General features: G+C 42.6%; 3 protein-coding genes across 4 annotated transcripts; all 3 read left to right on the top strand.

Moving 5' to 3' along the window:
* The first annotated feature begins 3,502 nt into the window (after positions 1-3,502).
* On the top strand, positions 3,503-11,439 carry fdft1 (farnesyl-diphosphate farnesyltransferase 1). Of its 2 annotated transcripts, XM_071543742.1 has the most exons (8): positions 3,503-3,690; positions 5,865-5,962; positions 6,837-7,020; positions 7,326-7,454; positions 8,079-8,270; positions 8,916-9,092; positions 9,652-9,804; positions 9,892-11,439. In XM_071543742.1, the coding sequence occupies exons 1-8, from the start codon at positions 3,592-3,594 to the stop codon at positions 10,117-10,119; spliced, it is 1,260 nt and encodes a 419-aa protein (XP_071399843.1). In that variant the 5' UTR covers positions 3,503-3,591; the 3' UTR covers positions 10,120-11,439. The 2 variants fall into 2 exon arrangements, with proteins under 2 accessions (XP_071399843.1, XP_071399842.1); XM_071543741.1 differs by lacking the exon at positions 3,503-3,690 and having other exon boundaries at positions 5,500-5,962.
* Positions 11,440-12,894: 1,455 nt separating this feature from the next.
* ctsbb (cathepsin Bb) lies at positions 12,895-16,443 on the top strand. Its single transcript, XM_071543726.1, is given in 10 exon segments — positions 12,895-13,017; positions 13,190-13,275; positions 13,383-13,497; positions 13,687-13,802; positions 14,406-14,491; positions 14,640-14,783; positions 15,018-15,134; positions 15,350-15,380; positions 15,382-15,476; positions 16,367-16,443. Coding segments are annotated over 10 exon segments (990 nt in total).
* Positions 16,444-19,413: 2,970 nt separating this feature from the next.
* Positions 19,414-25,457, top strand: LOC139664774 (phospholipase ABHD3-like). Its single transcript, XM_071543725.1, has 9 exons — positions 19,414-19,533; positions 20,018-20,178; positions 20,559-20,741; positions 20,930-20,975; positions 21,594-21,706; positions 21,935-22,108; positions 22,219-22,267; positions 22,408-22,573; positions 22,676-25,457. The coding sequence occupies exons 1-9, from the start codon at positions 19,414-19,416 to the stop codon at positions 22,879-22,881; spliced, it is 1,218 nt and encodes a 405-aa protein (XP_071399826.1). The 3' UTR covers positions 22,882-25,457.
* The last annotated feature ends 975 nt before the right edge of the window (positions 25,458-26,432 follow it).

The raw sequence follows: 26,432 nt of genomic DNA on the forward strand, positions 1-26,432 counted from the left end.
AAGCCGAGCAGAGTAGGAGACGGTTGAACAGCTGCACCTGTTTCCTACCTACCTGTTTCCCCTGAAATCAGCCTGAGAATTTGCCTGTCAGCGCTGAGCTCCTCCTTTTGGCAAAGCTCATGGCCGCAGACATGGTTTCCTAACCTGCAAACCACTGGTGCATTCCCTATATCAGTCAATGAATGTGTGTGTCTTCAGTGTGTCATGAACTGGCTCGAGGCATCTTCAGTACCTGTTATCCAGTCTGGCAAGTTCAGTAAAACAGACAATGTTGCTTCTATTAACTGGAACTAATTCGGTAGGATTTTGGCTGCTATGTCCTGCTGTTGTGCCCTTGAGCGAATTCCATACAATTACAATTTCACTGTTAGTTCTGGGATCACGTGGACTGTGTGCTTTGTTGTATGCTCCCAAATATGTGTGTGTGTGTGTGTATGTGTGTGTGTGTGTGTGTTTGTGTGTGTGTGTGTGTCTTCTGTGATTCACAGTATGAAGGAGAGCATATATCAAAAAGTTTGAAAAATGTTTGACCTTTTCAGTATCTTACTAGCTTATTAATTAATGTTGTATTGTCTGTAGAAGACTTTGTTTGTACAAATAAAATGTATTATTCATCACCATTGTTTACGCATACCTCTAGTATCAATTAGATGAGTGAAGTATGAGGCCAGAAATCAAACTTGAGTGAAACAATGCTCCATATTAGACAACTCTTTCATGGCCTTTTGATCTAAACTTATCTGTCTGACCAATTTTGCTGGGGGGAAAAACCCCCATAAAAAAACATGTTTTCGTCTAAAATATTCAGACAGATCAAAGTTATCCTAGAGGGAATCATTAGCTATATTACCTGTGGTGCTGCTGACATTTTAAAGACATCTTTAAAGTCTACAAAACAACAACTATTAGCATCAGTAGGAGTGGAGTTTATGTTTATGTGCATAAGACATAATGAGGCATGCTGCAACTCAATCAATCTCCTGTATGTTTTGTAATGTTTTCTGTGAAACTTTATTAGCTAATACAGACAAACATGTACAGACCATGTACAGTATCACTTTCATGTGTATGTAAACACATCACTGTATTAGAGGACTGTTGCTTTCAGTGCAGCCAGGCAGAATAACACGTTAGACAGGATCTGGGTGTTACTGTCTGTCTTGTTTTGGATACTATTGGGGGGTTTTTTCAGGGCGGTGTCTGAAAAAAACCATTGAACTGAAAAATTCCAGTAGGCTACGTAAATAGAGTATGTTGAGCTTAAATTAAAGTTTTCAATTTTGTTGGGAAATCTCAATAATGAGAAAGAGAGAGACAGTGTGCGTGTGCAGGTCCACAGATCCTGTACAGACCCACGGCGAGTGTGTTCAATTCAATTCAATGCACTGAAGCATTATGACAAGTTGTACAACACAGGTAATAACATTACCTAACGTTAAAGTTTATAGGGCAAGGGAAGACGTGGATGTAGGCCTACCGTATGTAAATTAACGGAGGAGAGTGGGGCTCGGTGCAAAGTAATAAAATAAATAGTGATAACCGAATTTATGAATGAGAGTGAATTTGTATATGTATGGTAGCCTCCTACACACTGGAGCAGAGCCGAGTAAAATGTCCAGGCATACAGGTAACAAGAGTCACTCCACTCCTCCGATCTCGCGATGGCTGTAAATAATATCTGTAACCATAGTAACAAATTTCAGACCAATATGGCGGCTACCATCGCCTGTATTTCACTTGAGTATTTTCGGTTTACTTGACACCAGTAACCAGAGGCCTCAATGTATTCATACGATCTTAATAAACCGCCACTGACAGCGGCCTCATATTCTCTTTTTCCACCGCATCGACTTGATGCTTTTAACCGCAACATTTGAGCCGGTGTTCTGTCATCTGTGCTACCTATCGAGATGTGCTACCTAGCGGTTCTGCGCATGGGTTAGGGTTAGCGTAGCGATTCGTGCTAAACTAGCATTTTTCGACAAGGCAGCATAAATTGGCAGAACACCGGCCAAGACCGCAGAACTGGTAGGAACAACCGCAATGTTGAGGAAACAGACTGGATAGAAAATTTGAGAATGTCTCACAACACTTTAGGCTACCCCCATCTCTTTCAAAATAACGATGATAATGTTATGTAACATAACGAGTGTTGCCTTATGTCAAGGCAACCAGTTGTCCAGGAAGGTTCTGTTAGGTTATACTACTCGGACTAACCGAAACCGCCCTCAAATTCAGTAGTCAGTACCTGAATTTTCAGGTAGTGAGTTCGGTTGTAGAATGCGGTTCTCTCCTTTAACTGATCTGTGTGTGAATTTAACAGGATTAAGCTCCAATGAGGAGTGACAGCCGTATTTAGTTGCAGTGTAGTGGCATTTAGCCCATAGGCGAAAGGCCATCTCTTACTCGAAGACACCCTCTAGAGGCCATCTCACGAAGCGACGTCTCACTAAGCGTTACCCGACTGACTGACTGACTTCCTGAATCCTTTTTACAGTAATTACAGTAATTTGGCTTGTGATGCCCTCGGCTGTGCCGTGGGGAAAAAACATACATCCACAACACAACACAACACAACAAAACAACTAAACAAGTCAGTAAACAACAATAACATACATCAACAGAACAAGACAGACCAAAGGGCAATGGACAATAAGCAAGAGGGCAAAAATTATACATTCAGAATACAGACAACAGTTGCATGTGCTATTTCTGAACCTAGAAGTCTGAAGTGACCGAGTCTTATTTCTGTACAATTCTATGATAACAATTCTGTAACTCTGTTGTGAGTTGTCTATTGCTGTCTATGGAAGCCTGTGCATATGTGTGCAAGATTGCAAGAGAGAGAGAGAGAGAGAGAGAGAGAGAGAGAGAGAGAGAGAGAGAGATATCTTGAGTGTCTACAGACTTGCTGATGGGATAGGCTACTCAGTAAAGCAGGAGCTCAGCTTATAGCTCAGTCCTCTGCCCCAGATCCCGCCTCAATAGGCTTTACTCCACACCACAGGTAGCTCTGCATCAACTAACACCCTGCTGCGGCCTGATTTATTATTGATTAATAACAACAGATCGATATCCATTAAATGAGCAAATCATGAAAAATAACAAGGCAAGGTTACAGCATTCATCATTTGATGCTATATGTATATATTAAATATGAATGAATTTCAATATTGATGCAGCATGCAGTGTACACGATCAATAGTTCTCCGTGCTGTGATTACATAACTTCATTCAGCAGCCAGGTAGGGTTTCCCTCTCGTGCCGGCCGGCCGGACCGCGCTGGTAAAAAAGCAACCAATCAGATGCCTTCAATCACCGAGAACCCGTCGGGGCGGGGCATCACACCAGACGCTCTAGTCACACATTGGCCGCTGAGCGCTGAGCCCATGGCACGGCAGCCAATCAGAAGCGTCAGTCGATCTGACGACTGTTTGTGAGTGCAGGCAGTCTTTTCTGGACATGGTGCTGCCTTCCGCTCCGTGTTTCAGCGACGCACCGCTTGAATGGGGAAAATATGACCAGGTTTTCAGCGCACCTTGAGTAGAGACCGAATAACATTGGGGAACGCTGCAGGATAAGCAAAGCACCATGGACATCCTGAAGTCATTAGGCCACCCGGAGGAGATATTCAACCTGTTCAAGTTTAAGATGGGGGGATGTCGAACCGTGATGCCGAAGTTGGACTATGTGAGTATCTTCTCTTCTCGAATAAAGGCTATAGAGAAATAAAGTGCCAACTTGTCGCATAATTATGTACCTATCAAACCAAACACTTGGCTAATAATACATTTTAATAATGCATTTTATTTGTAAGCGCTTTACATGACTACTCAAAGACACTTTACAACAGCTTGGGGAGAAAGAAAATAGTTACAGAAAATGAAGATGATAAAATAATGGCATGAGTGTGATAAAATAATGACATGAGTGTGCATTTCAGTTCTGGAGAGGCAGATATGGTCAGAGTCCGATATTGTAGGCAATTTTGAAAAGGTGGGTTTGTTTGAATGTGGGGACTGAGTCCGAGTTTCTGACGTGTGAAGGGGCAACACTGTTGTATTTGCACATTTGCCAGGGATCAAGTAGCACATCACTATAGTTTCACAGCATCAGCACAGACAGGTCAATGGCAACAACGAAAACAAAAAAACACAGGCCTATTTTCAAGTAGCAGAACAATTCTTCGTTAAACATAAAATTACAAACTAGGATTTGCATGCACAGTGTATCCAGTTGCATAAGGATCTGTCGCTCAGTGTCGCACTGCTCTTTAATGAGCCCATCGGTTCACGGAAATGTCAACTAATTGGTCTGTGTGGAATTAGATGTACAGTCCCATCGCTCCGGTGTTGGCTCAGGTTACAGAGAGATAAAACCATTGACTTGGTAGCCGGGATTTACGTTGCATAATGAGCTTTGAGGGCTCACCGGGGGAGAGATGTTTTGCGCATGTTTGACGGCTAATCCGCGATCTCCCACTGCTTTAACACCGATTTGACCCAGAGAGAGAGTTACTAGGCTCCCATTGGTTCGACCGGTGAGAGAAAGTACTTCGTTTATTTTCTGAATTGCTCAAATGAAATAACCCTCGATATTCCTATAATATCCCGATAGGTTGGATGTCTTTGATGCTCACTAGTGGGTTTATAGTATGGTATTACTAGAGAATTATTCATTATAATAGTAGTGAGTATTTGTACAGTATCCTTCTAAATCCTAATCCTTTTAAACTGTATTTTAGCTGCTAGTAGCCCGCTGACTGGAGGCCAGATGCAAACTGCGCATCTTTGCAGACACCTAGCTGTCCTTCCCACTGTCTCCCACTAGGTGTCAGGAGAAAACAGTGCAACAGTTTGCAGCAGACTTCCTCAGTCACATAGATTCACTTCTTGTTTATAATATTGTGATTATTTGTTTTATATTTATGGACGGTCAGGACTGCCCCGACCAAGTTCATCTACTTACGTCGCTCATAATGAAGTGTTGAGAATAAAAGCGAGATTTATTTGATTGTATTTTACATTGAACTGTAGCAGCCTTATTCATGTGTATAATGCCATCAAAATGTACGATATATGTCCATCGATGATCATCACGAGGCCACTAACCACCGATAAACAAACATTAGATAGCCTATATTTTCAGGCTATATGGGTTTCCCCTTAACGACCCTATCCTCATATAACACACTGCTTTGTTTTTAGGTGGGCTTACCCTCCATGCTTATGTCACATCGCGTTATAAACGGGTTGAGTTGGCAAATCTCCTCCAATAAGTAGAAGTAGGTTATGAAATATCTATCTGCTCTTGTTTTGGGCAGAGGTGGGAGTGGCTCCGCAAAGTTTGACGTCGAAACTGTGCGCGGTGCTGCGTAATATGAGGAGATCTAATAACAATGCGGATAGCCCGTGCTCACCTCGAGGACGCTTATATTGGCTTGGCAAACTGTTTTAGGATCAGTGCTGTCCGCTAACGGCTTTACTCCGCTCTCCTCGACGTCCTCCTCAAAGTTTTCACCTCCCTGAACTCGCTTGTCCTCTACTGAACTGCGCTTGGAAACTGCGCTGCCAGCCGCAGCGTATGAAATGGACGGCGTTGTTTTATAGCTGCAGGGAAGGCTGCTCCGTCGGGCTTTTCATATGGCCGGAGCGTGCTGCAAGTGCCCGGTCTCTCTGTCGGTGTTCAAGCGCTCTCTCTCGGTGACCCAGCGGAGCTCCGGGTCCGCTCCCCGGTCCCTCCTGCTGGGCGGGAGGCTAGGGGAGCGCGGCCTGCAGGAGGGCTGCTGGGCCGCCCGGCCCTCCAGCGCCCTCAGACCCGCAGGCTCCTACCGACACCCTGCCTTCTTCTGTTTCTCCTGCCAGGAGTCTATGAGCGAGAGTTTGAGGACCTGCTACCTGTATTTGAATCAAACCAGCCGGAGTTTTGCAGCTGTCATTCAAGCGCTAGACGGAGATTTAAGGTAAGTTCAACCTGACTGGCTCCAGGTGAGGGGCGTGTCTGTCTGCAGGCATGTTTTCTTACGTTCACAACAGTTACATTAAAAAGTTAGATTACAATAATATATATCAGTTGTGACAGCACCATTGCATTAGTTTGTACAATTAGCATGTAGCCTCTGCAGGGGAAGATTTTTTTTTCTCTCAGTTACCAGGAAGCAATCACATTTGTGTTTGCAGATGAGGTTTGTATGTTCAGGGGAGATTTGTCTAGTTATGATTTAGTGCCGCGTACAGTAAAACCTATCACAACACCTGGTGTGGAAAAACGGATCATAATGCACGCTTTTTGAGAAAAAAAGGAAAAAAATAAAAATAAAAAAATAAAAAATAATGCACACTTTTGATGCAGGCTGAGATTTCATGTGTCAGTGCATCTATCTGTAAATTACTTTTACAGTAAGAGACAAAGTAACAAATGACTTGGTGACAACTGGCTGCAAATCATTTTGCTGGTGACCTGGGATTGACCTGGAGCAGGAAACTGCTTCTGTTACAGAGTAGGAATCTACTGCTTCAGTGTGTCTATTTTAAGCCACCGTTCAGTTCAGAAATGTCAGTACAGGAGTGACAGCTGTTTGTAAACACAAATCTTAACCGTGTGTGGACTTTATATATCTTCAGTCAAAGGGTATCTTCTACATATAGGCTGACTTGACCCACCAAGGCCCGCATGACATACTTGACACGCTTGCTATTTTTGTCATTTTGCAAATGACTTATAAAATGACCGGCTTATAAAAACATTTGCAACACAAAGGTGTTCACAGTACAAAAAAAAACTTATGGCAGTCATTTTTAAAGTCTCACTGTCTCCTCCCTCCTGTCTCCATCCAGACATGCAGTTTGTATCTTCTACCTGGTGCTGCGGGCGCTGGACACGGTGGAGGACGACATGACTATCCCACTGGAGAAGAAGGTGCCCATGCTGAATGACTTCCACACCTACCTGTACCAGGCTGAGTGGTGCTTCACCGAGAGCCAGGAGAAAGACCGGCAGGTCCTGGAGGATTTCCCCACGGTCAGTAGACACCTCACTGACTGATTTTCATCTGTAGTACCATTACAATGACTGATTTACAGAAATAAACAGCAATGTTCAGATTTCCTAGTTCATATACAATAATGTACACAATAAAATGGTAAATTTACAAGCTGGTTGCTGTTAAAGGCTATGTAAGTAGTTGACTTACAAATGAAAGAGTGAGAAATAAGAGTGAAGTTATGATAATTGCTCTTACTCATAACAGATTTGTACCGCGATAGATTAATGTATGTGAGAGATCATGCAGCTGTAATCTTAATTTCTCCCTCCTTTTAATCTAGATTTCCTTGGAATTCAGAAACCTCGGTCAGGAATACAGGGACGTCATCTCGGACATCTGCCACCGTATGGGAATGGGAATGGCTGAATTCCTGGAGAAGAAAGTGGGATCCATGAAGGAGTGGGACCAGGTGAATGTTACCCTGCTGTTATCACAGTGTTAGGATTCCAACATGAGGAAACATTAGGGACATAGGGTCATTAAGTAACTTAGTTAGGACTTTATCGACCTCTTTAGGCGACCAAGGAATTCCAACATCATTGACATGTTCTGGCACAGCTTATGGTGGCCTGTAGTGGACATACAGTAAATCTAAGGTGGAAATTGAGTTGGAAATCTCAGCGTTTCACAAAGTAATCATTGATCTTGTTCAACAAACCTTTCTAATCTATCCCTATCATGATATATTATGGTCATTTTGTGCTACAAGGCAGTAAAAATCATACTTATTGCACCTTTAACTCTGTTTTAATTATATATTTTCAGTAATAACGGTAGCCCAATGTTCATCAGGCCTTAACACAACAGTGTATGAAATTCACTTTAAACCCTTCACACAGATGTCTCTCTCAATATTGTATGAAGATTTTATTAATCTAAATCTAGCTGTATCAGAGGCCCCCTCCTGTGTATTATAGTCACTGTGTTCATACAATCACAAGCCATTGTTTTTGTTATTTTCCCATGTTGTTCCCATGTTGTTGCTGTGACTGTGAATGCTGATGCGATGTTGTCTGGTTTTTCCTCTGTGCAGTACTGCCATTACGTGGCGGGGCTGGTGGGCATCGGCCTGTCTCAGCTGTTCTCTGCGTCCCAGCTGGAGGACCCCGAGGTGGGCCGGGACACCGAGCTGGCCAACTCCATGGGCCTGTTCCTCCAGAAGACCAACATCATCCGAGACTACCTGGAGGACACTCAGGAGGGACGGGCCTTCTGGCCAGAGGAGGTAGGCTGAGGAACACCTTCTTTTGTTCTGGTGTGTGTGTGTGTGTGTGTGCATTTGCTTTGTCTGTGCATACCTCTGCCCACAGCTATGCAGTATGATAGTAAAAGGAAATACTCCTGAATACTGTATTTGTTCTTTACACAATGGACTCTCATTGTGCGTCATGAAATGTATGTGTGTGTACAAAAGGTATTTGTAACCTCTGTCCACCGTTTCCATTCATATGTGTGGGAGTGGGGTGTGTGTGGAGGGAGCAGGGATGTAGTGGAAAGTAACCCCACCTAAACTCACTTTACCTTTGTTTACCTTTTTAGTTCCACAACAGAGTTTACATACATTTCATAGTAAGTAGTGTCAAACTGATGTCAGTCATAGGAAGATAAGGTGTTTTAAGGAAAAAAAATAAACAAATGAATGCTTTTCTGAAAGTATAAATCATTTCTGTAATAGCACCTACCGCATCATGGGTATGAGTGATAAAGAGATTAGAGGGAGGGCGAAAGGAGGTACTTAGACTGACATGACCCAGTTCAACATCTATTCCTCCTGTCGCTAAGTGGTCTGCTGCCAGTTGGATAAAAACGGTTCTACTATATGTCATGTCAATTTATGTGTACCTTGTGTGCCTTCTCTCTCCCTGTGTAGGCGTGGAGCCAGTTTGCAGGTCGCCTGGAGGACTTGGCCCAGTCTGAGAAGCTGGAGTCGGCCCTGTCCTGTCTCAACCTGCTGGTGACTGATGCTCTGCGCCACGTGCCAGATGTTATTGCCTACCTGGCCCGCCTGCGCAACCAGAGCGTCTTCAATTTCTGTGCCATTCCACAGGTATAGACAGTCCTAGATGATGTATTCCTATAATAAACTGTAGGCATCCTATGGCACTTCTGTACCGTCCCACAGGCGTTAGTGTTTGTTTTTCTCACCATATAAATCACGGCACCATAGAAGAGTATGCAACTTTCATTTTAATATCAATATGGTTCCTTTACAGTTTGTCTGTGCTGAGCAAACTCTTTTGGGTGTTTGCCTCGTGACACTATTTTTCCCATTTCAAATTGCCAATCATAGGTCAATCAATAGATTTGATTTGTATGACATGCTATTTGACCAGCATTTTGGTGTGTTGTCAGTTCTTGTATTCCTACCAGTTCTGATTCTTATGAACTTGAGATGCGAGAGAAATCACAGTTGTGGATTAACAAGGATTGATATTTTTCAATCCTAGTTTAGTTAAAAGGAAAAAGTGCCTGCTCCTTCTGTTCATAGTTTACCTTTACATCTTAACCAAGACAGGTTGGGTATATTAAGTATCATAAATTTCATGTTTTAATTCATATCATCCACTTGGCTGGTGATCTGACTGTATTATTGCTCTGTTGTCCAGGTGATGGCGATAGCGACCCTGTCAGCATGTTACAACAACCCTGTGGTGTTCCAGGGAGTGGTGAAGATCAGGAAGGGACAGGCTGTCACACTCATGATGGAAGCCACCAACATGAGAGCTGTGCAGAACATTATCACCCAATACAGCCAGGAGGTAAACATGTTTGTTTGTGTTTATGTATGTGTCTATCTACCACCATATCAATGTACCTCAACACAAACAACCTCTCTCTCTCCACAGATATTACAGAAGGTCTCCCTCTCAGATCCGTCCCGGGACAAGACCCTGCACATCCTGGCACTCATCAGAGAGAAGTCGTCCCTGTCCCAGTCCAGCCTGCCCTCCAGGACGCACCACCTGTCCCCCATGTACCTGTCTGCCGCCATGCTGCTGGCCGCGCTCAGCTGGCAGTACCTCAGCACGACCGCAGCGCAGGCCCAGGGCACCGGAGACATGCAGGGACACTGAGGCCCATGCTCACCCCCCTCACCCTCACCTGTCCTGGGGCACACAGACTGAGAAAGCCCCTTTACCCTGGTTCTCCTCTGACCGGGGGGAAACTGAAGCACCTTTGCAGTTTCAGCCCTCTTTGTTTTGGCCCGTACAGACCAGACTATAGAGGGGTTACTGGTAGCAGGCGGGTGTTATTAGTTTTTCTGATAGTGATTTTCAGTAGTCCATCTTGCATCTGGATAAACTATTTACACACATTGTTGTGTGGTTATATTCTTCAGGATATATGGCACATTACACTAATTCAGGGCGTTTTGTCATTTGATGTTAATTCTTATGTTGATCTTGTGTTTTTTTTCTTCCTTCTTGGTTTGATTTGTTTTAAACATTTTGACCCATTATTTGAACTGATGAGGATTTTAATATTTGAAAAGACTGGAATTGTTCTTTTCATTTTCTCAGTTAACATGTCTTTTGAATATATCAACTGGGCTATTTCATAAAGCTTTTCATAACAGTACAATTCAAGACACTGAACATTTTTAAGACAATTTTGCCGATGTTGGACATAGTGTTACATACAGGCCAAAAAATGTGGATTTCTAGAAATTTTGCATCAAAATTACAGACCGTCTCCGCTAAACAGCAAATTTCTGTTGATGAATTTTTTGTTTTATCGGGAAATACGTCAGTACATGGAAGCAAATCACGCTCTCCATGCCACTCCATACAGTCTTCAAGATATTGAGGAATACAGTCACTGAACTTTCTTTTTTCTTTCAGCCATTTTGTCTCACATCTTAGTTTCTTTATTTTCCCATGTCAAGTCAAAACCAGCTGAATGTTCCACTTGTTGTACGGTGTGTTAGTGTTTCCATTTAAGATGAGAAGAGAGCTGTTGCAACAGTGCACTTAGCACTGTAGACTTAGCAGCTGCACTGTATGTTAGCATACATGATGTGGACAGCATCCACTCACACAGTAGAATCATGTCCCCGCAGCTTTGCTGTCTTCTCTTCTCTTTCATGTTTGTACTTTGGAAGATGAAGACTAGGAAAGGAGAACAGTAGAATTCCGAGACAGTTTTATCTAACTAGGACTTTAAAATCTGTGTAAATTAAGAAGAGAGAATGCGCATATTGAACAAATGTAATTGCTCTGATACATTTGATATCAGAAAGAAATGCATATTGCTAGCTAAGTGTCCTTAACAGCTTTGGTGAGTAGAAAGGCTAGCACAGAGGAACCTTGTACAGAACCAAAGGAGAGCTATGAAAAACATTGCTATGTAATGTGGAATTTTGATTTGTACATAATTGAACAAATAAAGAGTTGAAAGGATCCAAAGTGTTTTGAATGTTTACTTCGTCTGTGCAGATCAACACAAATCATTTGGGGTTTACAACCTTTTGCTTTTGGTGGAGTATAACTGTTGGTGGATCATCTGTTAATTATTTTATAGTTTCTAGACTGTAAAATTATATTCTTGCATATTTTACTGCACAGTCACAGCTGAGTCAAGGCCATATTTCAAGGTTGATGTAATGTGTCTGTTGGGGAATCTTTTTAAGTGTGTGTGTGTGTGTGTGTGATGGTCATGATCAAATGGATAGATTGGGAAAGATAGATTTTCAGAAAGACAAAGTTAAAATTACATGATTCCTCATTATCATTGCTAGACTAGATGTTGCCAGGTCATCACTTTCAGAGCACCTGTCAACCTTTGGAAAGAGTTGGTTTGTCATGTGAGATTTATACTGATGGCCCATTATACAGACATGTGATTCCATAACTGGTGGCTTGTAAAAAGGACAGCAAGAGAATCGAAGAGGTTTGGTGTCTTGTTCAGTGTGAGAGAAGAATTCCTCTGAGTAAGAACGTCCATCAAAACAACAACAGGTAAAAGTAAAAGTGGAGGTTTAGATTTGGCCAATTGTTTTTTTGTTTTTTTAATTATTACAATCATTTCAATTTCTTTCTTTTAGAATGTTTTTGTGTTAAGATTTTTTTCTTTATGTTGAAAAATGTAAGTGTTCAATGTTATGCTTGTATGCGTGCATGATATTAGCATTTTGATATTTGTATTATTATACCAACAAATATACTTCAACTTCAGCTCATCTCATACTTAAATAGTTAAATAAATAGTTGATTAGTCACTTGACTGGGTCACTTGATCAGCACCCATCTTAGACACTAACACTCCCTTAACCGCCAGGGATCCTCTCTTATCCGAAAATTCAATTTTAATAGGATTCTATTTCCATCCTTTTCAACAGGTTTAAACAGGATGATTTGGTCTAAATAGAAGGATCTCTCATTTTATATATATAATAATGCATAATAATAATGCATAATGCATTTTTTTAGCAGTTTCCAACAACTTCGAAATAAAGAACACATTAACAACTAAGTTCAAGATGCATATCTCGCTTCCCTTATGTTATGTTTTGAATTGTATTTGGTTAATATGCATTTCAGTCATTACGTTAGTTTAAATAAGCCTTTTAGTCCAGTGGTAAGTAAACTGTGGGGTAAAAAAATCGATTCTAATGTTTGAGAACAAGTATTACATTAACAAGATGTCCCTATGTGATTAAAGCAACAATACTGAGGCAAACTAGAGAAAACAGTTGCCCTGTAGGGTTGATTATTAAAACAGTTGCTCATAGCGGCTTGTACTGCCAGCATAGTTTTCGCTTCTGTAGCAGTGATGGACATGTTTCAATCTTACATGTTGCAGATGGTTATTTTAAAGTCTGCTCACTCACTGACGCTGTGTTTTCCAGGATGTGTCGGCTGACCCTCCTCTGTGTGCTGCTGGCCTCGTCCCTCACCTGGGCTCGGCCACAGCTCCCTCTCCTCTCCTCACAGATGGTTGACTTTATTAACAAGGCCAACTCCACCTGGAGGGTGAGAGCTCTTATCAACTCGGTCAACCATTATACAACTTAGAGTATTTAGTTGCCTCTGCAGTGTTTAACCCTACAGAAAGTATTGATTAACAGTTGAGACTATGAGACTATTGAGAAACAGAGAGATCACCTCTCTGTTTCTATTTTAACTCCACTAATTCCTGCTCCAGGCCGGGCAGAACTTCCATAATGTTGACATCAGCTATGTGAAGGGACTGTGTGGGACCATACTGAACGGACCCAGGCTGCCAGAGGTGTAAGTTTAAGCTACAGTACCAGTATACTGCATGTGTGTACACCATGACACAAGCCCAACCAGGTGACAGTCAGCAGGTTGCTCAGTGACCCTGCTCTCCTGTCCAGGCTCCACTCTGTTGAAGGCGTGAGGCTTCCAGACAGCTTCGACGCACGCCAGCAGTGGCCCAGCTGTCCCACGATCCAGCAGATCAGAGACCAGGGTGCTTGTGGTTCCTGCTGGGTAAGACAGACCTGAACCAACAGAATAGAAACGAAACGAAACATTGCTCTTTGATTGAGGGGGAACGGCTGTAAAGGTGAAATGTAGTTAAAGAGGCTGATTTGAGGAAGAAAAAACAGATAATTCAAGTGGATTTAATAACTCTCTATCACGTTCTCCCAACATTGTTCCCTCTTTGGTTTCCCACAGGCCTTTGGGGCAGCTGAGGCAATATCAGACAGATTATGTATCCAGAGTGATGGTAAAGTCTCTGTGGGGATCTCTGCTGAAGACCTGCTGTCCTGCTGTGATGAATGTGGCATGGGGTGAGTACGAGTGTATGCGTGATTCTTATTTTTACCAACCACTTCAGAATTAATCAAAATCATCTCCTCTTACAGGCACATTCAGTGGTGAAAAGTTTTACTCAAGTAGAAGTATTGTTACTTTGCTGATATTTTACGTAGTAGTAAAATAGTAGAAGTAAAGGTACTGGTGTAAAAAACGACTGAAGTAAAAGTAAACAGTAGGTCATTTAAAATGTAAATGTTATGGAGTTACTTTTTAGAAAAGAGAACTTTGTTCTATGTGATCTTTTCCAGGCAATTCTAAAAGGACGAGAGTGCAAAGTTCAAACTCGATTCTTTTAATTGAAAAATGAAAGTAAAATAAAGCCAGATCTTTTCTTCTTTGCTAAGTGATCGTTCACTACGATTTGCGATTGTCCAGTTTCTGTTGCTTATGGAGCAAGTACAATGCTTCAGTAAAAACGTACTTAAGGAAAAGTAAAATAAAAGAAATTCTCAAAAAAGCGACTCAATTACAGAAACGGGAGTAAATGTAATGAGTTACCTCCAACCTTGGGCACATTGTTAAACATAATACTGGTGGGTGCATGCAGCATACTGTATATCTGCCTGTGTTTGCAGGTGTTTTGGCGGCTATCCCTCCACTGCCTGGGAGTTCTGGGCAAAGAATGGACTGGTGACAGGAGGGCTGTATGACTCCAAAGTTGGTACGTTCATCATAAAATCTGTGCAGGAATCACTTTATAACGTCTCTCAGGAGGCATTACAACAAAGTATTTAAACTGATAGCGGTTGTGTGTGTGTGTGTGTGTGTGTGTGTGTGTGTGTGTGTGTGTGTGTGTGTGTGTGTGACAGGCTGCCGGCCCTACAGCATCCCTCCCTGTGAGCATCATGTGAACGGAAGTCGTCCTCCCTGTAAGGGCGAGGGGGAGACTCCTAAGTGTGAGCAGCAGTGCATCGACGGCTACTCCCCATCCTATCAGAAAGACAAACACTTCGGTATGCTGTCTCTCTTGTGTCCTAGAATGGGAGCGCAACATTTTCTCAGTGTCCAAAAACAGATCTCTATATATTAATTAAAACCATGATGTTTCTGTTTGTGTCCTACCGTGGAAAAACAGCTAAATTGTTCCATTGGCCCAAAATTGTTTCTGCCCCACTCTAATCAATCAATCACTCCATCAATCCATCATCAAGCTGTTGTATTGATGCTGGCAGTGTCTCCCTCTTCAGGTAAGCGCACCTACAGCGTCCCGTCCAAACAGGAGCAGATCATGACTGAGCTGTACAAGAACGGCCCGGTGGAAGCAGCTTTCACCGTCTACCAGGATTTTCTGCTGTACAAGACTGGTGAGGCTGGTTTCACTTCACTCTCACATACACTGCATGCTATATAACATTTACACACACACCACACACACACACACACACACACACACACACACACACTAAGCTGTGTGCACACATGCCAACGCCTCCTCTCCACACACACCAGCATGTAAACAAGAGAGCAGAAGCAGGCCTGGTGAATTTGATGGTGAATCCTCTTCTCTGTCCGCCTGCAGGTGTGTACCAGCATGTGACGGGGGAAATGCTGGGGCCATGCCATCAAGATCCTGGGCTGGGGGTCGGAGGGCGGGACGCCCTACTGGCTGGCCGCCAACTCCTGGAACACTGACTGGGGAGACAAAGGTACAACACAAGCAGGGGCGGGACTGGACAGCATCCGGTCTCTGACTGGTCACACAAAGTAGAAAACGCCCGTGTCAAGTAGGGATGGGACCATCTGCTTATCTTACGATACGATTCGATACACAATATGGGGGTTCACGATTCAATACAGCCACGATACGATGTAATAAATAAAAGTTCAGTGACAACAAAGTATGACTGTGCAGAATTATGTTTATTTCTGAGCCACAAATCTTTCTAGCAATGGCACTGGCTTTCTAGAATGTAAACAACAATGTAAAAATGTCATTATAAAGTGCAAATATATAATTTGGATGGAGAGCTTGAGAAATTGTGATGGGTAGCCGTCTCATTTGTGATTACTACAGCAGAATAAGTTAATACGGGTTAATATCACAATTCATTGTTCTGCCCCACGATACGTATTGTCACATTTTTGTATTGCTATATATTGAATTTGGATCATCCCATCCCTAGCGTCAAGTCAATAATAATTAGACAGTCAGGTCAATACAGAGAGCGCCCGACAGTTTACACAGCTGCAGTAAGTTCAGTATTTAAACGTCAGATCGATGTACTTCTCTGTGATTGAGAACTTACAGTACCTCGTACTATCTGAAGTGTTGTGTCCTGATGTAGTAAACTGCACCCACCTGATATTTTCAAGGAGGCTGAAACAAATGGCAATCATTATTTGAAAAGACTGTTTGATGTGGCTCTAGTTCAAAATACATGCTGACAAAAGCATGAAAGGCTGAGTGGCGACAGCATCAATTACCTGTTGGAACAAAACCACAGCTCTCTCTCCTCACTGTTGGTGATGGGAGCCTGTGGCTTTGCATCAGCTGTGAAGAAATGTTGGTTTTAAATCATATTTTTTCTTCTTTAAGGGTTCTTCAAGATCAAGCGTGGAAATGATGAATGCGGCATTGAATCAGAGGTGGTTGCAGGGACTCCACTCAACTAGACATGAAATGAGTCCTGCAGACAACTTGCCAATCAAGTCAACCGAGGAATTTGACAAGGAAGACCACATTTAGTGAGAAAATGTACTGAATATTTACATTACTTCTAAGGCAGTAAATTGCACATCTTAGTAAAACTACATGTGCTTGCATGATTTTTGTTCTAAATTAAATTGTATGTTCAGCTGTATGTTCAGTGACATCTATTACTTGATACTGCTGTTAGTTTAATAAATCCACTCTGAAGTGGATTTAGGCCATGACTGAGACGTAAAGCATTGGAGGTAACAGGTGAGGAAGGATATTGAGTGTCCTTTTCCCTGCTTCACCCTCAAGCTTTTTAGAGGGGACTTACGAGTATTTATCTTACTCAATTTATTGAGTAAGTATTATTTAAATTAAATTAAATTAAATTCAAAGCGTCTTTATTTATTCCACATTAGGCAATTTAAAGGACAAAATTAAAAGGTACAAACAACATTAAAACCAACACTGAATAAACATATCACATAACAAAAACATACAAGACAGGACAGATTACCATACACTTACCATACCATTTACATATTATTAAAGTGCATAGGCTGAAATTATAATAGTTTACAATTGTCCAGTGTTAGAAACCTCACAATTCTGATTAAAATTCTTTGGCTAGTGCTGAAAGATTCAGGAGTTGTAGGTGTTGGTAAGGTTTGGAGGCTGCAACATATAGGCAGAGGAAAGATGAAAGTATAGTTGTACTTTTATGGAGAGTTAACTGAAAGCATACCTGAGGATTTTCGAGCGAGACCATTATGTGAAACATCAGTTTAAATGCTTTATGTGTAATGAATGGACATGTTGTTTTTCACTGTAGATGGCCTGTTTCTCAGTATGGCAGATGGGGAGGAGATAATTATAATGTCAAAGACTGTCATCGGAGCAAAGAGTGTGTTCGTTGTGAAGGCAGGGAGTTGTGTTGTGACGCAGGGTAGAAGAATGTCCACAAAGGATTAAAGAGTGAAGCAGTAGCAAAGCACCAGAGCATAGCGATAGGTTGTGCTGTTATTGCAACAGTACTGTAATAACCTGTGCTGTGGAAGTTTAGAGAAAATCATAGAGAATGAAGATGTAACAGATGTGTCCAGCCATGAAAAAACAAAAACAAAAAAACACTGGAACTGGAGAAAGGAGTGTCCTATTTGTAGAACTGTCTGGCTTGGTCTAATTGAATGCTCACTGAAAATGTGATTCAGAATCAGTGATTGCAGAATCATGAGGAAACTCTTCTCCACAATACTGACCTCCTTCCATGGTTGTAGACCAAAATCACATCATAAATAAGAGAGAAAGGTGTGACTTACTTGACCTAACCAGAGATGGTCTATAGCAGTGATTCTCAACTTTTTTCATATCAAGGACCCCTAATTTAGTCCACATTGGGGCCACGGACCCCCATTTAATGACATTTTGTGTCTCAGACCTAAATCTGAAAATCTGTCCAGAATTCCATGACTATCTGTATTGTAGGTGGAGAGATAACAGTGAAACTATGACCAAAACAGTCATTCTTCTACATTCTCTAATTGTTTTAACTTCTTGTCAATTAAATAATGGTGAAGTTTAACAATTCATCAATTTGCTGGGGACCCCCTGGAACTCCCTCAAGGACCCCTGGTGGTCCCCAGACCCCACGTTGAGAACCACTGGTCTATAGGGGGTTCAAAAATGTAAAAGTCTCTGACCTAACCGGACCTGTGGAGGGCAACAATATGCCGCTGCTGAGAGAAGAAAAAAGGAAAGAGCACTCACTCTGCCTCCATTTCCAGGTACCACAAACAAATTGAAGGACAAGTCTCTTCTGGATAGCTCTTGTGTTAAAGGACAGGTTGTGAGATATGACCTACTTTTTGCAGGTGTTATAGGCCTACATTAAAAACATTTAATTTTCATAAAAACACAGTAAACCCAAAATTAAAATGTGAAATATTGTTCAACATCAAAATGCACCTGCCTCATCAGTCTAAATCACAAATTGGGGATACAGCAGAGAAGAGAATCCCATCTCTAATAATTGAAATCTCATAGATTTGCCTGAAAAAGTGAGTGGCTGAAAGAACCGTGGGTCAGACATACAGTAAGATTAAAAAATACTAGTACTTAGCTATCCACTGTGTCACATTGGCGCTGAGGAGAGCGTGACATGCAACAAACCTAAGAGCGTAAAAGCTGTACTCATCATGTGATTGGTCAGGAGTTGGCGAGGCTTATGGGAATAGTATTTTTATCGTCATGTACGTGTTTGACGATAAAAATAAGCTTGTTTTTCAACAGAGGTTGAAACATTCACAATCACTGATGATAGCAATCGTAAATGGAGCCTTGCTTCACCTCATAGAAAATAATAAACCTACTTGATACAGAGCGGCAGCAATCAACAATAGAATGAAGTTGGATGGGTGGCTGATATGGACAAAACATGGGACAATCACTTGTTGAACTACAGTATCACGTGAGTAGGCAAAATTGGAGGAGGATGACGCATGCGTGACCGAGAGGTGGGCCAGTTTTCTTTTAACTATGGAGTGATTCTTTTCTGAACAGACGATCTTTGGTTAGTCGCACGCAACCAGGAAGCCATATTTCCTAGAAAACACACCGGTGAATTACAGGTGGATAACGGCGTAGGTCACCGTTACCCGGGTTGAACAGATACGTGGAGTGGAGGAGTGGCTGACAATCACGTCTTTAGATGGTGCTTATCAAGGCAGGTTTGCGGAGTTCTTCAGCTTCAGTTGTCCTAACCCGTCTGTTGAGTGGTGTCAGTTACTTTGCGTTAGCTAGCTAGCTAGCTGACCTGCTAGCTGTATGTGACTTACTACCACCTGTACCAGCATCGACCTTGTGTGGCTGCTGTTTTCGTTTTGCCAGAAGGTATCAGGGTATTTCTATCTTGTCAGCCAGCTAGCTAGACTTGGAGGTTACCCACTGCTATGCTTTTATCACACTTGGAGCTATGGAAAACATATTCGGAGTGTTTTTCCAGACCTTACACGGTGGTCATCTGCACCTTCAGCGCCGCACTGTGCTACCTCTGGGGCCGCAAGGTTCAGGTCAGTCCGCGGCTGGACAGACCAGCCGCCCGGGGCATGGTTTTCTGGAGGATTGTCTTCTCCTGCAAGGCTTCGGGCATTTACTTACCTCTCGTTTCCCAGCTGACACTCTCTGAATTATTCAAATTTCTGTTGGTGGTGGCACTTTGTCTCTCATCTTTGTTTTTTTGGTCAGCAGGTGATCAGCGTTTGATGCCAGGCTCCTTTTTTTCCACATAGGCAGAATCCTACTATCAGAGAATGTGGGCTTGTAGTGTTTTCAACTTAGGTGGTTGTGTATTTGGCTGTATTTCCCTTTTCCCATCTCCTTTGTGTTTTTTATTGTGTGCTATGGATAGGGGTTGTTTTGCTTGACACATGCCTCACATACTATCTGCTCTTTCCCCCCTCACACTCACCCATCTAGTTTTACAGGCATTCTTACAGTTACTAATTTGGTTTTCCTCTGCATACTCATACCTCCTCTGTTTCTCTTGCCTCTCAGACACCAGTCCTGGTGTGTAGCGATGCTTTCCGCGTGTTCCTCCAAAAGCACTGCCCTGTGGTGGCTGAGCGCTTCTGTCCCACTCCCTGGTGCTGGGGAGGCCGGCTACAAACCCTGGTCCAAGTCTTGCTCAAGTCCAAACCGTCTGTCACCTATCGCAAGTAGGAAGAACCTTCTGCACAAGATCTTCTGCTCTCGCTGGCTGACGCAGTCATCTAATTATCTGTGTTTCAGTCAAATGCCATCTCTATACAGCCTACAGGATGGTTCTATAGAACTATGTTGTACAAATCCATTCCTTTTCAAACAAGTTCCAGTATTAAATAATACTCTTTGTCATAAACTTGGCCAGTTGAATGTTCGATTTTGTTCTGTGAATTTAATTGTAATGTCTCAGGCCTGTTGCCCCTTCTTGCATTCTGATGTACAATGCTCTCTGTCCGGTATGTCCCCTTTCTTTCTTTGTTTCTTTGTTTCTTTGTTTGTTTCTTTCTTTCTTTCTTAACCCCTTTCTCTCTTGTTCTCTCCGTTCATCCCCCAGTGAGTTGATCCGTACGGCCGATGGTGGCCAGGTCTCTCTAGACTGGGTGGACAACGGGACCAGTGCAGCCTACCCAGAATCCTCCACTCGGCCCACTGTGCTGATCCTCCCGGGCCTGACGGGGAACAGCCAGCAGCCCTATGTGCTCCATGCCGTCAGCCAGGCCACCCGGCGAGGCTACAGGTCAGCCACGCTCCTCAGCTCCCACCTTACACCTTGGCCTGTACTGTATCTGCATGCACAAAAAGATAGTGACTCAGTGCTAGTGGTCTTATCAATATGTAACTGTACTGAGTGCGTACCTAAGAAGAAATATAGTGGTGAGGGGTTTTGGCTGCTCCAGTTGTTTTCATAGACGTTTTGTCTCCTAGATGTGTGGTCTTCAACAACAGAGGGTTTGGAGGGGAGGAGTTGCTGGTAAGTAGAACGCTCAGCTAATGTGTTATGGATCGGTCGCACAACCGCATGCTAACCGCAACCGAAGCTACTTCACTTTGTTAGCTTGCTGCAGTTCAAATTTGTTCAACTTTGACCTGTGAATTTTAATGACTCACCGATGATCAGCCAGTATGAAAGCAGTGGGTTGACCCCCAACATGGAGGAAGTTCTCATTTTAGCAGTGACTGGTTATTACAGTATTTTATCGGTGTTATAGCCAAAGTCGTCTTGGTCATGACTCAAGTTCAATATGGCTGGCTAGAAATGAATGCAAGTCAGTCCTGCCTCTATTGCCCAGTCCCAAAAGTCAGCTACTAGCACTACACTGGCGAAAAATGTCTAATTTCTGTTTTTCCAGAGTGTCGAATAGGCTTCACTTGGCCAATCCTGGTGTGACTAGGCTCCCAGTCCCAAAATTCATGTCAGAGCATATGAGATACAGGAAATGTCAAGGCTATTATTGAGGCCAAGAATTATTAAAGGCTCCGCTTATCTCCAAAGGTTATTAAAAGTACAATATAGCAGTTCATACACAGTTTGGCACTGCAACACCATGTGTAACACTTCCCCCTTCTCTGTCCTCCTGCCCCCCCTCAGACGCCCCTCACCTTCTGTGCAGCCGACACCTCAGATCTCGAGTGTGTCGTCCTCCATGTCAAAGAACTCTACCCACAAGCCCCTCTGCTGGGTGCTGGTGTGTCTTTGGGAGGGTGAGTTGGTGCGCCATGTAATGATTTATGACAGCCTGCTCTTCTCAGGTCAGGGCAAGCGTTAATAATTATTTTATGGCACGTGGCCTGTGTGTTGCATTCTTATCTCTCCTGTTCTGACAAATTCTAGCCTTGTTTTCTTTATCCTCCCATTTTATTATCTTGTCTCCTTGTCATATTTTTGTCACTTGGCACATCTACTGTTTTCTCCTCCTCCTCCCTCACCAGCATGCTGCTGTTGAACTACCTGGCCCGTAAGGGCAACAAGTCCGGGCTGGAGGCGGGCATCACCTTGTCCGTCTGCTGGAACACACTGGAGTCCTCAGCCTCCGTGGAACAACCGATCAACTGGCTGCTCTTCAACCGATACCTCACCATCATCCTGTGTCACACCGTCAACAGGTCAGATGACCGGTGGTTCGCCCTGACTTTGTTCTCATTATTTGCCGTATTTAGCGTAACAAATGAAAATTGTTGACTTGACATTTTTAAAATTGGTTTCTCACATGCAGGCACAGGAAGATCCTGGAGAAAGTAGTGGACATTGATTATGTGATGAAGGTAGGGCCTGCTCCTCAGTTCACTGCCCCACTAGGTTTAGTTTTACTCTGCTGCCTGACAAAGTTTTTAATCTCTCTTTACTTCTGTACCTTGATGTGTGTATTATTGCTCCGCCTCTCTTCTTGATCCGTCCCTCCTAGGCGCGTACTCTCCGCGACTTTGACGAACGCTTCACCGCTGTGCTGTTCGGTTACAACTCTTGTCTGGAGTACTACAACGATGCCAGCCCAGACTACAAACTCCCCAGGACAGCGGTGCCCATCCTGTGCCTCAACGCTGCTGATGACCCCTTCTCCCCCAAACATGGTGAGTATTTTTGTCTTTGCTTGAATCTTTTGCCCTCTTTCCTCTTCATTTCCTCTTCCTCTCACTACATCTGACTCCCCATCTTAACCAATTTCCTTCCAGCCTTCCCATTGGCCCTCGCCCAGCGTCTGCCTAATGTTGCCCTGTTGGTAACAGCCCATGGTGGACACATAGCCTTTCTGGAGGGCCTGTTCCCACGCGGTGAGGGCTACATGGACCGCCTGTTTGGCCAGTTCATCCAAGCAGTCTTTGACCACCCCGGGGAGCTGAAGAGGGCCTGCAGCGTCAAGAAGGAACAGATGGGCTGACCGTCTTTCACCCCATTGCGACCTCCATCACCCTGGCCGCATTCTGAGCCTGAGACTGACTACCCGAATGAAGGCGGAGTCACTGGCATCATAGGAGTAAAACAAAGGTAGTATGATGATTCTGCAGTGGCGTTTTCACCCCAACCCTTCAAAAAGAACCATCGTGAAAATTTTCATTGCATGTTTATCAGTTCTCCTACTCCAGAGATGGCAGTGTTCCCCCCTCATCTACACATTGAATGACCAACTGTACTTTTTGAACCTCATGATTGCACTGCAACTCCCTCAGTCTACCTCCTCATGGTCTCAGGTTCTCACTCATTGACCAATCAAAGACAGTTTAACACAGTAGAGAACTCTGAAATCGTGCCGTTGAAGCCGTTTTCCATGTATTCAAGATATATCAGAGCCAACTAACAAACTGAAGCCTTATATCTACGCACAGTAAGGAGATATGCTCTTTTTCTATAGAATGTCAATTGCTCTTCAGCAAATTTGGTTCCCCACGCCATTCTCCAGTCAGTCCGGTGCCATCCCAGCTTCAAAGGCCCATCCTGGCTACTGCACTTAATCCTCCCGTCTTTTCCAGTTTCTCTCTTATTTTAATTCTTTCTCCTGCTGAGCTTCTGTGATGAAATTTTCCTGTTAAGCTCCCGGTTTTCAGAGCAATTCTCATTTATTGTTGGTCTTAACACCAGTCATTTGTACTGGTGATTTAGGCATCACATTCTTCGTTTGCATTATGCGGTCCAATTAAAGGAGCGATATGCGTTAACAAATTATGTAGAAAACGGTGCTCTATAAATGCCTTCGCAGCAAGTTTTTATTGGTGGTAATCCACAGAGACTACATGTAGTCACAATGAATTTATACTGATAAAAACAAAATGCACAGATCATTGCCTGTCACAAAACTCTTGATTGTTTGGACCATAAGCATTTTACCATGTGAAGATGGTAGTTTTAGAAATTTTAATGAGTATGAAAATTAGGATAGTAATGTTGTTGTCCTTGGTTTTGGAGTGTTTTTTTGGCTCATATGCTACTGTGGGGAACATATGCACAATAATGTGGTTTTACTAGGCTTGTTTTTCTTGAAGTGTAAGATGCCTCAGCTGTTTTTACCCCTCCAAAGAATTTTAACAGTTGGTGCACAAAGTGCTTCTGAGTTTGTGTTTATGATAATTTACTTTTTCGATTTGTTTGTTTTTTGCACACAATTATTTTGAGGAAATGGGTGATAGATTATATAACTGAACATCTTACCTTGTCTGGTTTGTAAATGGAGCTCTCTGTATTATCACCGCCTGCAGTCTGCTGTACCAGGAAACCCAGGGACCATTAACATTAGCAGGTCTCCTCTATAACACTATCATCCATGGCACACCTTTTATAGAGTGTTCAAGTCTCGTAAGTTTGGGGATAAAAATTAAAAATGATAATTTTCCATAGTAGGCCGAAATGTGAAAAACATTGTTTAATTGATGATTGAAGTTGTGTCAGTGTTGGTTCATAAGATCATAAAAAGTTTTTAGATTTCCTCATTGTCTCTCTTCCGGGTTCCAGATATATTTTGGCGGCGGGCGGGACTTAAACACTCTATATAACTATTCATTCCATATGGCAAATGGTTTTCTGATGCATAGTTTCTAATTATTATCAGAAGGTTTTTGTCTTGAGACAGACTTTATTGTTCTCGGATACAGGATTTTAAGTCTTTGTATGACTTAATTTGCATGGCAGCAAAAAGAACAGTGCTACAATGCTGCTAGTGTCCCTGTTCCGTTTCAACTGACTTCTACCTACATACGTATCAACTGCAAGCTCTGAACCAGTTCAGAAATTGACTTCAATATACATTCTGGGCTCCACAGTTTTCTCATTTTATATTGCTGTCAACTACATAATTATTTGACAGAACTGGGGAGAGAATGCCAAATGTATGTCTCTCAAAACCAGCAGGGAACACCAGTAGTGGAACCCTACTGTGCCATGTCCCACATTAGTGCCAGTAACCGAGTGTGTCATTACTCTCTGGTTGTCCTTTTACTGGTGGCTACAGTAGTTTGACTGTACTTTGTAAAGGCAGGTGCTCCTGACTGTGACCCATGGGTGAACATATTGATATGGACTGTAGCTAATGGTGCTAAATGTTGGCTTTTGCCCAGTCAAAATGAAAGATTGTTTCTTCAGTTTTCATCAGGGTCATTTGCTTCTCACAAATGTTTACTTGTTTACTCTTTGCAGTTTAGCCTTTATTTGCTGTGTATTTTGTTTAATGAACATCAATATCTGAATAACCTCATATGTAAGAAGTGAAATAAGTTGCATTTGCTGTATTTGATAGTATTTTATTCTTTGAAGTAAACATACAAATGCACCAGTATTGTTTTTTGTTTTTTTTCATAGTCACTTCAGTTTGAGGTGTAATAACAATCACAGTGTGACGGCAATAACAGTCAAGTTTGACCTTTCAACTGTGGCCTCTGTGTGCAATCTACCGACCTTCATGTGTTATGGACTTTCCATTTGACTGCACATGCATGTAAGTTATTGAATTCCACTTGTATTTAAGAATATCGGTAATAAAAAAAAAATTTGAATTTCACCTGGTGATGTCTTTTTGTTCTGTATTTGCTTGAGTGATAATAAGTGGACAGATATCCTCAGTAAGGAGAAACTTATTTCCTCTATCAGCCTTGTTTCTCATCAGTGTCATCTGCTTCTATTTATTAATGGCAGCGCCTCACTCACCCTGGGCTTGTTTTGATGGATACGTACCACCTTGTTGGTCTTATTGGAAAAATGTCATGCAGTAACGCATGCGGCGCCTGTCACAGAGTTCCCTCCACTCCCCCAGCTGAAATCCAAGCTCTTTTATCTCGGCGGGTCATTAATGCCGTTAGAGATTGATTAACCAGAGAAGGTATCAATAATTAACTGGGCACAATAAAGGCCCACACCCTCTGTCACAATGCGAACCCTTCAGCCTCATTTAGATTCGTTTAATGACGTCGGGGGCTGGAAAACATCCAGTGGCGCTCGCTCCATGTGGAAAAACAGAGCCCAATAAAGTCGTCACTTTCCACCTCCTGCAGATATGATCAGTTAGTTGTCATAGTTGCCCTCTGGCAGCCGGCGCGGATAAATTCCCTCAAGTCCAATCAATTTTTAGTGTTTCCGAATGTGGTGCTCAGGAGGAAAGGTGTTAAGTTACTAGCAGTGTCACTCATCATGGCCGTATCATCCAAAACTCCCATTTTATCATGTTAATGCAGACTAGTAGAGAACGCTATAGGCTATGTAGAATTTGGTATCTGTATAGTTTACAGTCTGAAGGTCTGGAAGAAGACATCTGGAAAGAATAAGTTTCATTGCCTTCTCTCTTTTTCTGACTCTCTCCTTCCCACTTTCCCTTACTCTTTCAGCCTTCCTTTACAATGAATTTATTCCTCGACCTCCACATTCCTTATTTATGCCTATGCACTGCAATTTTCTCAGATCTCTGTCTTCCACCTCCGCAGGAAAGAATATATCATTGCAAAATATATG

The sequence above is a fragment of the Centroberyx affinis genome, unplaced genomic scaffold (assembly GCF_046629955.1).
Source record: "Centroberyx affinis isolate AG114_WGS23_722 - 3 ecotype Tasmania unplaced genomic scaffold, CSIRO-AGI_Caff_v1 ptg004372l_1, whole genome shotgun sequence".
In the NCBI taxonomy this organism is placed as follows: domain Eukaryota; kingdom Metazoa; phylum Chordata; class Actinopteri; order Beryciformes; family Berycidae; genus Centroberyx; species Centroberyx affinis.

Excerpts from the sequence above, each read along its gene's own strand:
- fdft1 (XM_071543741.1), top strand. The coding sequence starts at position 5,643 with ATGGCCGGAGCGTGCTGCAAGTGCCCGGTCTCTCTGTCGGTGTTCAAG. Across the intron at positions 5,963-6,836 it reads GCGCTAGACGGAGATTTAAG|ACATGCAGTTTGTATCTTCT; the intron begins GTAAGTTCAACC and ends GTCTCCATCCAG. Across the intron at positions 9,093-9,651 it reads ATTTCTGTGCCATTCCACAG|GTGATGGCGATAGCGACCCT; the intron begins GTATAGACAGTC and ends TCTGTTGTCCAG.
- LOC139664774 (XM_071543725.1), top strand. The coding sequence starts at position 19,414 with ATGCTTTTATCACACTTGGAGCTATGGAAAACATATTCGGAGTGTTTT. Across the intron at positions 19,534-20,017 it reads TCTGGGGCCGCAAGGTTCAG|ACACCAGTCCTGGTGTGTAG; the intron begins GTCAGTCCGCGG and ends CTTGCCTCTCAG. Across the intron at positions 20,179-20,558 it reads CCGTCTGTCACCTATCGCAA|TGAGTTGATCCGTACGGCCG; the intron begins GTAGGAAGAACC and ends TTCATCCCCCAG.